The sequence below is a fragment of the Rhopilema esculentum genome, chromosome 9, assembly GCF_057945365.1.
Source record: "Rhopilema esculentum isolate cy_ngs chromosome 9, ASM5794536v1, whole genome shotgun sequence".
Classification (NCBI taxonomy): Eukaryota; Metazoa; Cnidaria; class Scyphozoa; order Rhizostomeae; family Rhizostomatidae; genus Rhopilema; species Rhopilema esculentum.
Genome location: NC_142823.1, coordinates 6,830,153 through 6,842,243, shown reverse-complemented (window position 1 = coordinate 6,842,243; position 12,091 = coordinate 6,830,153). Strand labels below are relative to the sequence as shown.

Here is a 12,091-nt window from a genome sequence, read left to right as displayed (position 1 = left end):
AGAATGTGACGTAGCAAAGCCTCTTTTTTAAAGAAAACTCTTTTGTTATAGTTATTAAATTTTTCCTTGCCCCCCCCCCCCCCACTTTCCAACATGTATCGAAGCCCATATAATAGTTGCATTAACATGCTTTTGACGATTAGATGTTCTGTGATGTCTTTCATTCTCAACTCAGTGTTCCAATTCCAGGTTATTTTCAGGGTGTACAACTGGGGGGCAAAGACTAGCCCATTGATGTTTTTGAAACATTTTACACAGGGATTCTCCTTGCTATTTTTAAAGCAACAAACCCTTTGCTGAATTTAAGGAAAATAAACCACAGTTGTCTCGTGAATTATTGAAATCGTCCATATTTTATTTATTATCCATTAGTACTTTATAAAAACCATTCACTCCCTGTTCACCAAGCGCAAGTTACTAACCTATATTTTAGGCCCTAAGTTCATTTCGTTTGCTTTGGATCAGGCAAAACACCAGCTTTCAGGTCAAACAGATCAAAAAGAGAGCAGAACGATTTTGAAAAAAATGTCTTTTAAACATCACAAACTTAGTCATAGCTGTGCAGTACTTCTAATGCAGGTGATTTACGTACGACAATGCATATTAATAAACCGAAGAAAATTATGTCGACTACCAACAAACTATCTACGCAGTTCTACTGGGCTCTGGCTGTAAATAAAATTTCAAGCAAAATGATAACTTTTCTGATCACATAGATTCAGTTATTACTAACTATTACATATATACAGGATATATATATTCACAAGCGTCTACAATATTTGTCGGTTTGAACACGCCAAAGTTAACATTATTAGTGTATAGCTTATATAGGAAAGTCTCCTCAAAGCTTACCGTGGGTACCAGAGCCACACAAATTCGAGCGCGTCAATAGCGGAGGGGCGTCTAGCTGAGAAGAAAGAAAAGTATAGACACTCCTTCCTTCTTCTAAGATAGACACTTCTCTGCTTCACCACTCCTATCTTGTATTTCAGTACTTGAATTTATCTGGCTCTGGTACCCGGACCCTATGTAAGAGGCGCTTCATAACAATGAAAGGTAGAGCGCACTCTTACGTACGTAGTAACAACGCACTCTTACGTGATCAGGAGAGTGAACCTGTTACACCTACTCGGGGTAGTTAAAGCTTTACGGGATCTGGCGCACATCAGCTCAAAAAACTGCGACCTCCTTCTAATAAGTTTTTTTCGCTATTACAGCATTGATCACTGGACTAGTCACCACAGATGAAATTCAAAACAAACATGTTCCTGTTCATTTATTCTTAGCTTGCGAAGGAATCTCTTACTAAACCTTGGGAAAGCTATAGCTGAATTCATTCACTTCAACCGCCTTGTTTATGGACAATAATGAGCCTTCCTTTCTGAAGTTAGGAAAACACGGCTCCTGTTTTATTTTATATGTGGGTATTTCGAGAAACCCCGTAAAACTACGAAAATCCAAACGTCCTTGCGATCTCCTACATCACTTCGTTTCTCGATCGATTACTCAAGAAACTTCATTTGATTAGTGAATCTCATTGCTTCTTACGCAATTTTACGGCACCGCTCTTAATGTTGTGAAATATTACGACTTGTGACAGCTGATGATAAGCGACTAACGCTACGCAACTTTAAGCATCTTACGCAATCTTACGAGTTGCAACATATCTTACGCAACGATATGGGATTCGAAATAGTATATCGAAATAATTATATATCTTGTTATGTATCATATAGGTGTTTAAAATAAACTCGACTCGAAATAATTTTGACGCATGGAAGAAGTTTAATTTGGGAAAAAATGAGCCATGGGAATGCGGTCTTGGGCAGACTGTAGACTAGTCGATTCGAGTAACTGAATATTTTATCAAGTATTTCGCTCAAATAACTTTGACGATGGAATAAAATTTTAACCGAAAATCTAGAACTTTACTGAAATTTTTTACAGTATTATTTCATAATGAAATAAATATAACGACTTCTTAATGTAAACTATTAAAATTGTAATTACACCAGAATTCTCTTCATTTCACTCAACAAATGGCTGGCCCCATAAGAAATAAGAATAACGTGGAAAAAGATCGTGACTGATGACGTCATTGTAAATTTCGGCAATTGATGACGTAACAGTTAACAATTTTTGTTGTCAATGCCACGAAATCTCGTGGAATATGACTCACGGTAACGATCAGAAATAAACACAGAATTAATTATTCACAAAATTAGCATAAAAATTCAAGCTCGCTAAATATTAACAAAATTATAGCCATAATGTATCAAGCACGTTTTTATACATTAGAATAACTTAAGAGCTGCTTCTTAGAGAAATTTCATATTCGTTCGGAACAGTATTTGGGTGCGTACAGCTAGAGCATTAAAGATCTATGGCAAAGTGCTTGCATTGAGTTGTATTTACAAATCGTTGAGCTAGGCTTTAGAGGCGCGAAAGTCCCTAAATATTATCCGCTATCAGACAGCAGAACTTTATCATGGATAAGGGCTCAGAATAAGGGCCTGAAATTTAATGGCCTGGTCAAAAAATTCTACAATGATAAACATATATTACAAAATGATAATAAGCGTAGATTGAAGGTAAAAGCAATCTCTTTTTATTATAGCTTAAATAACAAAGACAAAAAAATTTACAAGTTTAATTATTTTATGACCACCTTTGAAGAGCTCATTTTATAGGATGTTTTAAAAGTTTTGAAGAGGAGCCAGAAGTATAGTTGTATGGGAAGAGAATCAGGGAGTTGAGCAAGGGGGGAGGGATTTTTCAAAATAGGCCAACGCCGAGACTTTTTGCTGTTGTAGCTTCATTTGTACGTGCATCGTCACCTTTTCTCTGAACTTATTTTCAGACGAATGTATAGTATAGTATCTGTATAGTATAGGTCATGTGCTCGTGTTTTCTGATTGGCCTATTTCGATCCACAACTGGGTATATATATTTCCTAGCGTAGAGGTTTCGATCTATGTTCTGACGTTTTAAACTCTGAAGAGTGTCAGACGAAAAGCTTTAGTTTACTAAATGTTTGCTTTTTCAAAGCCATTTACAAGTTTTGTACCACCAAAAGATTGTTTGCAAATTACTATCTGTTACGTCACATTCATTCCGTGGCTCCACGTGGCTCCACGATTTTCATAATGGAACATTTTCAACTGCAGACCACCCAAAATAGGTTAGCTGCTGTCGAAAAAGTAAGAAGTTGCATGAAACAATTTTTTGTGAAAAATTATTAAAACGGGAGAGGGATCAAAGGAAGGAAGAGGAAAGAGAGCTGTACATCTTAAGTCAAATAAAATCTTTACAAAATATAATTCGCAGCTCCATGAAAAGAAGAGCTAGCTGTTGCGAAAAGCAAGCCAAGCACCATTAAAAGTCTGAAGATTGCAACAAACATAACACCCCTGTGTGACAAGCCAGGTGAAAATATTTTTGAGCAGGGGAAAAAAGTGAACGACTCTGGCATTTTCCCATTGCTCCATGCCCCTGGCAAATGCAAGCTAGGGCACTTTTGCCCCTTGTCTGTCTTGAGTTCCTCCTTTGAAACAAAAAGCACAGATGTTCACTTTGGTAGTTCTTTTTAGGTCTACTTCTCCGGTTCAATAAAATTTTGGAGTCCCCTGTAATATTATGTCGGTTATCACACGTGATAAAGAAATTCGCCGAGCTTGCTACACAGGGGTGTAACTAACTTACTTAATCAGCAAATTTATTACTGCCCATTGCAATAAGCTAAGCTACTTCACCAGCAAAATTATAGTTGCCAAACAACATCAAGATATGAACAGAATGACATGAAAATCGACGATTCGGCATCATTATTCACCTCTTAACGACGATGTGCATGACAAATGGGTCTTTACCTTTCCTTTCTACCCTCCTTTTCTTTTCTTGCGGCTCACGGTAGAAATCCAAGTACCCCAGAAGTGACGTCGGTAGAGGCAGCTGCCTGATGGACTTCGAAGTGTTGTCTCTAATGTTTTGCAAGATCGAGAAACGGCAAATCTCTTGAAGCGAATATGGCTCTGCAGCTATGGCAGAAATAAATCTCAGGTAAGTTCGGGACTGCATGAGAATGGTATTGACCTAATTTTAAAAACCTAAAAGAACTAAGTATGTATAGTCAGGGACCGCGCACTACTCTAAAAGTGGAGGGGGTGAAATGGATGCGACCGAAAATTTTTTGAGGCCACGCCCTCTTGAACGCCGGAAAACGCCCCTTTTAGAAAATACTCGCTTATTTCTATTGAATTTTTATTAACAGTCTTGCTCAGAAAAGATATTAATAACTATAAAAACAGATAGAATTAGCTCGAGGGTAATAAAAACCAAGCTAACAAAGTTAGAAAATACATCATATTAATAAACAAGATGAAACACCTAGAAAAAGAACAAAAATGGTTCCCAGTCAATGAGAACTGCTACTACATAGGAGTAAACTATCCAAAGTTGCGTTAGAGTAAATCTTCGAAAAAATTTTCTGGCCTATTATTGCAAAAAAGTGGGTGGGCTATAGCCCCTGCTAGCCCAATGGCTGTGCGGTGGCTGTGTATAGTTTAATGCGAAATTTCAATAAACGTTTGCTAAAGAAATCCGAATTTGGTTAGCAGACTGCTATTTGTGCATCGGCATTCATTAGCTTATTGCAATTATCAATAATTAAGCTAGAACATGGATTCCAACTTGAATTAAGCGTCAAAAAAAGGAAAAAGTTGGAAAATTCTGCAATCAACTGAATCAACGTTGGGTAAAAGAAGTAGAAAAATGGCAAAACAACTTAACCACCTTAGATTAATTTAACATGTAATGCAAACTTAACTTACTTATTTCAATGATACTATCTGCAATATCTGTTTTCTCTGGCTCGATCAGCGGTGCAAATTGGACCGGCAAGAGGTTACTTTCCTCCCAATCAGTAGCTGATATTCGTTTGTATTTCATCAACTGGATTAAAAAAAACAAAAAGCTTTAGACATCATAATATAGCCACGGCCTGTAGAAAGCTGAGCTACAATCCTGGACAAAATTATTGAGACCAAAACATGCCCATCTAAACTCGCCTCTTTTCTTCGAAACGATGTTGGTTTAGTAGTTCAATCATTTATGCTTCAAAAGTTATGCATTGAACATTGAATGGGGGGAGAGGGGGAGGGGAGTAATTGATTGTCAAAAACGTAAAGAAAATGTTTTGTCCCGGATAGTAGATGGAGAGGGAAGGGGGTATGCAATGGGTCAGATATTTGATTAGAAGGCCTGCAAAAATGATATGATTCGTTTTGGCAATATCTGAGATGACAAACTGTCATTGCCATATCAGGTATATTTGACGCTACTGCAGTTTACGGCACCTTAGTTCGAGAAGTAAAACTTAAGCATTTTGTAACATTGTACAATATATTAATTTCATACTAATTCTTCATAGATAGTTGGTCTTAATTAGCTTCTTTATAGCTATTAGACTTTCATCTAGTACACCAAATGTAAAAAAATTATTTATTACTATATAACTATATTCAGCTTGTTTTCGACAACTTTAAAAGCTCTTCAACTGAAGATTCTATAACTCAACTCCCCCCCCCCATAGTTAACGAGAAAAATTATTATTTTTACGTTTTCTTTTAATGTTTGACATGTTCTACAGTATAGGACGAGACTTTCTTACAGCCCGTAAGTAAGGGCCCGTCTCGGCATTTTCCATAGGGCCAGGAGTGTAGCGAGCGGAGGTGTAGGGGGTGCTATGGGATACGAAAAATGGGTAAATATGAGATACGCATACACAACCACACGCAAACTTTTTTTCTCTCACATGGTAGCTGATTAAGTAAGTCATTGAAATATTGCTCTGGGGAGCTGGCTTATTGCCTTCTTTGGCAGCACGAGAAAATGCTCTGGAGCTTGCGGATTGATATCCAAATTTTTCTGTTGATGACCCTCCATCCTCCCCCCTCATTGTCTGGAAGGTCAAGCGACGCCACTGCTTAGGGCCCGAGATTCCTCCCCTACGCCACAGTACATACAAAAATATATAGAGACGTCAAAAACCAACTTGTTTGACGTTCCGTTGTAACCTTCCTCAGAAACATATATATACTCATACTCTAAGAGTACTGGGGCACGTTTGAAATTTCGAAATTTGCATAAAGTAAATTTTGAAAGATTTATTTTGAGTCATTCTCATTATATACTCAATAAAAAACTGCATCTCTATTTGACGATCTCTAAGAAAATTTCAGGGTCACGTGACTTTACTCTTTCAAGGTCACTTAGCTTCTGTTCATATTTTGTTGATATATGCATTAAATTCACAAGAATTCTATGTTTTATGGCTATAATTTAAACTTAAGATGTATTTTAGCATTTAAGCATTTTGTGGATACTTAAACCTAGACTACTGACAGGGGCGTAGCTAGCGGGAGTGTAATGACTTCACGAATTCTATGGTAAATCTTCAGTTTGTCTACAAAATCCTTAGTTTGTCAGTAAAATCATTTATCAGTAGGTGAAATAGTACCTAAATTCTTCTCCATCTTTGTCATGCCCATATAACTCCCAGTTCAAAACAGCGAAGCCACATTACAAAATATATGGATATAATATCATATCATACAGATGTACAGTGCTTAGGAGAGGGGGGGTCAGGGGGGTCACTGACCCGGGGGCCCTTGGCTTTAGGGGTCCATAAATAATAACTCAATTGAAAAAAGTTTCTAAGTAATAATCCAGCCTCCCAATCAATATTAAGATAACATAATATTAGAGACAATAATGACAAAGGTCCATGAAGTCATTGACTGCCTCAGTGTTAAATATAATTTTGTTACGAATTTCTCATCTTTGTTGGCTAGGACTTAAGAAGTTCAAAAGCTTCTGAATGTTAACAAAAAATGTGATTGCAGGGCAACATACAGGGCAATATGTATGTCATACCGATTTACACTATGGCATTCGCATCTATTTGCAACAGTGTGTCGGCTGTGGTACAATTTAGTTAACGAATTGAACGTTTTTCATTTTCTAAACTTTGAGAATCTCTAAGAAAATTTCATTTTCATGCATTATGCTGCTAAGATATCAGTTATGCTCAAATTATATAAAACAGCGGATCAGGTATGGTAAGTATGATATTTGATGCGTACATTGTATATCGATTGTATTTAAGAAGTGCAAGGTTGAATGAAGTAGTGCGATAGGGAAGGTAACAGAATGAGCAGTTGCCTAAAATATTGAATGTACTTGTGATAAATTATATCTCTTCCATTAAATATTCCTAAATCTTGTGCCTATCCCACTTGTTTTTTATTCTCAGATGTTTAAACGTATCATTTTGTACCTGTAATTTTCTATTTCTTTCTAATTCACAGGAGGGGTGAGAAACATGGATTTTCCGACAAAAATCTAACAAGCTTCTATATTTTTCTCATAAATTTCAACATAACATAACGACATCAGAGCTGAAAAAAGATCTTTTGATATATTGAATACTCTTATGTTTATTTAGAAACAAATTTTTTCCCATCAAAACATAGCATTTAGATAAACATAGACAACCATGTTAAATTTTTGAAAAGTGCAGAGGTTTTCCGAAAAAATAGCAGTTTAGCTCTACAGTGATGTTTTTGCTCCCTCTGACCCCCTCTATCTACACCATTGCCACCGGCGCAGTTTAGCCACCATGACAATTTTAGCAACCAAAATAGCCACCCTAGCAGTTTAAGCAACCATAATTTTCAAAAACTTCTGGGGAGCATTCCCCATACCTCCTAGAAGCGTCTGCCTTAGGCATACTTTATGATTTAATTTTTGTCCTGACCCGGGGCCCATAAATTCTCTCCCCGGCCCTGCAGATGTAGCCAAATATGGAACTCAGTTCTAAACGAAATAAAATAACCTCTACTTTACAAATACTTAGGAAAAAATGTGATCTTTGCACGGAATATGTAATGCAACATCGGTTATACTTAATCTACATATATTTAGCATTATTGGCTTGAGTATAGCTAGAAATTGTACTAACTTTAAAAATAGAAAGAAAAAAACCAACTTGTGGATTGCTACAAGTAGATCATAGGTATTTGTTAATAAATGTAAACTGATATTTGAAAATGGATACAAAATCATTGAAATGCACAATGCAGAACTGGATATCAAAAATAAACAAACTAATTGATTGAAAAAAGACAAATCATACACATAAAACTAATTACTTTCCATAAAAAATACAATGAATTATAATTAGTTGAGATAAAGTAACACTTTTTTGTGAATGATTAAAGACTGACTAAGGTAAATTTTTCTCATTGAGTGGGATTTCAAGTTGTTTGAGCCCCAAAATCACTTCTTCAAAATTAATTCCCATACTGAGCCACTTTGTGGTCGCGATCAGTCATGCTTAAAGGCCTTTTGGTGTATATAAAATTCAAAGATATATCAAGGCAAACTAAGTCATGATACTAAAAGTTGATATTAAGTTTATTTCAACTCATGCAGATGTCAAACAGCATTGTCTCTTTTATCAATTTTTATGCCTTTTGTTACACAAGCATCGAAATGCTTCAAAGATACATGTTACAGTAGGCAGTAGCATAGTTAAGGGGGAGGCAAGAGAGGGTGGAGGCCCCTTCAATGGCAAAAACCTGGTGTTCCAAAGGTCTTGACCCCCTTTTCCACTTGCTCAATCTCCTTTGCATTCCGATCTTATAACCCTAGTTATGCTATGGATTGTAGTTATTTCATTTTTGAAAAAAAATACTTACAGTATCTCTGATGGGAACAATGAGTATTCCACCAACTTTGATGAGAGATTTCAAGTAGGCCTCATGCTCTAGAGGACAACCAGCTCCACAGTAGACTCTGTCATATTTCCTGTAACTTGGGTTGATCATTAAGCAGTTTCCCACAACAAAATTTGGCATTGCAAAAGAAGCTGGGTTTAGGCCCTTTGCATGTTTCAAGAAATTTACGACTTTTGAATAAGAGTATTCAATGACATCTTTATAAAGTTCAACACCATGGTTCAAACCATATGGTCCAATCATAAGGCCAACAAGTGTGGAAAGATACCCAGTACCACTTCCGAGGTTCAGAAATGACAGTCCCTCTTGCAGTTCAAATGCTTCCATCACTTCACAATAAATGCAAGGTGCTGATATGTGGACATTGCCTTGCTTCCAAGCAAGGTCTTTGTAAGCATCTTCTGGATAATCACCAGGAAAGAAATCACCTCTGTCAACTAATCGAAAAACCCTCTCTACCTCCCTGGATTTTATGTAATTTGCTTCGCACAAATTAGTTACTAATTCATCATTGTCTTGGCCAGCACTGACAGCTCCTCCCATGTTTTTTTACTTTTCTTTGCAAGCTGGTAGGAGCTACCTAGATAGGAGTTTTAAATAAAAATGTTATCTTTTGCTTTTTGCTAGATGTGGGGTATTAAAGTAGTTTTTGTTGGTGGGGATTGTTGGTGTTTCTTTCTAGGTTGAACAGAGGAAAAAAAATAAGGGGGTGAGTATATTTTCAGCAAATTAATTGATTACATGTTACGTGATTTAAGTTCATTGTTCAAAATTCAATTATTAAATGGGAAATTCAATAATCCCAAATTACAATAAGAGCATTAATGAAGAAAACCTTATATCAATTAAATCAGCTGACAGGCACATGAAAAAAACTCAAGATAGAGCTATCAAAGCCATGTGCCCGGTTGACTTGATTAGATGATATAAGTTTACAATTTATTTTGGCTTGAATAACAGTAAGAATAAGATAATAGAAATGGAAATGAAACTAGAATAAAAAAACAAAGGAAATTAATAAAGAAAGAAATTAATTAAAACAAGTGACAAATTAATTAAAACAATCACAGAATAACATTAACGACCAGTAAACCAATATCATTTAAATTTATCTTCCATTGAGCGAAAGTGGATTTACTTTACAAAAATTCTGGGCAAATTTATGGAAAAATATTAGGGCCTAATAAAGATAAATGAGTTTTTCCCTTCGATTGTATGTTTAAAGATTTCATGGTGGTTTAAAATGGCATTGACATGCTACAGATTTATACAAATAAGAGGCAGGTAGGATAACTAAAAGATACAAATCATTTTCATACCAAAGAACACAGAGAACGATAAAAATGATATCCTGACAAAAAGACTAGACAGAATACAAGAAGTTTGAAAGCTCACATTTCTCGACAAGGGAGCGAATTGAGGGGGCTCAAACCACTTTTATTTCTGTCATTATTTCCCACTAACAAACGAAGGGCAGTGAAAGACTTATGTTTATAAATAAGGTTTTTTAAATCCTTTGTCCCTGACTTCCAATACTGCTTATAATTAATTATCGCTGGTGATGAAACTTCGATTGCTTTCCAAATTTCAGGATAAAATTGTTCCTTCTTTTATGAATACTTGTTAAGCCTTCTGCTTATTCAATGATAATCCTACAACTCACAGATCTTCTTTCTTTTTGAAAACATAAATACTTTTTAAGAAAAAATATCTCTTTAACATTTGGATCCGAGCCGACATAATCAAAACAAACCAAAAAAATTCCCTCTCTATGATAATGAAGATAATTTAACCTAGAAAACAAAGTCAAGTACTGGGAATGTTACTAACCTGTTTGCTATCACCCTCATTAAAGGCAAAAGTATTTAGTATTTTATGCAATACTGAAGCCAGTTCTTCACATTCGTTTCGAGATTAATTGCAAAGCTTCCATCAAAAATTCTTCACAACTCTGTTTACACCAAATGTGACTAGATCGCGCTCGTCCCAGTCTCCTATGACGACTTTCGATGGGATTTATTTTCGGTGGAGGAGGGCAACCCAAAATTAATCCCAACGAATTTTTTAACCCGAAATTTTTCTTACTGAAATTTTCAAACGCTAGAAAAACTGGTATTACACCGATTGACTTTCAAAATAACAAACATTTTTTTCCTTGACACAGTTTGAGTATTACTATGCATCTAGTACATACCAATTTTCAGTTTCTGATTCTCCTTTGTCACCAACGAATTAGATATCCAGCTGCTCTTCACATTCGTTTCTTTCTCCCTCTTCGTCCAAGAAACTCAAGTTTTCTATAGGCTAATGCTTCGACTGGTTCTTCATAAATTTCCGCGGTTTCAATTTGGACGTCTCAATTTCGTCTCAACTCGTGATCGTTCAGAATTTCTAACCCCCTCCTTGCAATTGGCGAGCGATAATATTGCAAACAGTAAACGCTTCCAATTAATTTTCCTTCATTGGTTATAAAAAATGAAAGAAAAAGACCTCCTCTAAAAAAGAATTTAAGAAGTTCTCGCCTCTCTTCACTTCCATTTATTGGGCTGACATCAAAATATTCGATTTTTGTAAAACTTACCGAAAGTATTTCATTTCTTTACTTTTACCTTTTCTAGCTTAGCCAGTGCGCTTTTTGCAATTGCAATTTGATTTTAACCAACATCAGCTTCGACACCCCTAGCAGACTAGTTATCGGCAAGTTCGGCTTGAAAACAATTGATCAGCTTATAGCTGGTGAATCTAAAACAATGGTCTTAAACGCATTGCATGAAATGGCTCGACCAGACCTTTATGATATCTTCACCCGAAACTCAAAGAACCAGTGGCAGTTTTAAGGGGTCCAGGGGGGCCATGGCCCCAGGCCCTGCGCTTATGATAGCCAAAAGGGGCTCCACACCTAATAAAAAGATAGAAATTGTAAAGAACAAGGGCTCCGCAGATGTTTTTGGCCCCGGGCCCTACAGTCCCTAAAACCGTAACTGCCAAGAACTCTTCGTATGTCCTGGGCAATACTGAAACAATTTTAAAATTGCCTAAGAAAACGTCGTGTAATGGGCAACGAAATTATTCTTATCGAGGATTTTTTTTGGCTTCATGTACCCTAAGTCATTATGTCACTGACAGCCAATGACAATTGATTACGTCCTGTAGCCCCAATCAGTTTGAAGATATTTTTTACCTCCCAGCTTCTTTCGCTGTATTGATTTTCATATCCACTTAATTTCTTTCACAGCAACCTAATATTTCTTCATATCTAGTTTGCCAACAACCATCTTCATATCTGGTTCCTG

At 36.2% G+C, this 12,091-nt stretch overlaps 1 protein-coding gene across 2 annotated transcripts; it reads right to left on the bottom strand.

The window, feature by feature from the left end:
• Positions 1 to 121: 121 nt before the first annotated feature.
• Positions 122 to 11,996, bottom strand: LOC135689214 (protein-L-isoaspartate O-methyltransferase domain-containing protein 1). Of its 2 annotated transcripts, none has more exons than XM_065206366.2 (5): positions 10,629 to 11,996; positions 8,760 to 9,378; positions 4,830 to 4,950; positions 3,833 to 4,037; positions 122 to 3,189 (listed from the first exon to the last, which is right to left on the bottom strand). In XM_065206366.2, the coding sequence occupies exons 2-5, from the start codon at positions 9,339 to 9,341 to the stop codon at positions 3,183 to 3,185; spliced, it is 915 nt and encodes a 304-aa protein (XP_065062438.2). In that variant the 5' UTR covers positions 9,342 to 9,378; positions 10,629 to 11,996; the 3' UTR covers positions 122 to 3,182. The 2 variants fall into 2 exon arrangements, with proteins under 2 accessions (XP_065062438.2, XP_065062439.2); XM_065206367.2 differs by having other exon boundaries at positions 123 to 3,161.
• Positions 11,997 to 12,091: the final 95 nt, after the last annotated feature.

Bases quoted from the DNA above. Each gene is read 5' to 3' on its own strand.
- LOC135689214 (XM_065206366.2), bottom strand. From the start codon at position 9,341: ATGGGAGGAGCTGTCAGTGCTGGCCAAGACAATGATGAATTAGTAACT. The intron at 4,951-8,759 runs GTAAGTATTTTT...TTTTTAATCCAG, and splicing joins TTGTTCCCATCAGAGATACT to TTGATGAAATACAAACGAAT. The intron at 4,038-4,829 runs GTAAGTTAAGTT...TTTCTGCCATAG, and splicing joins AGATAGTATCATTGAAATAA to CTGCAGAGCCATATTCGCTT.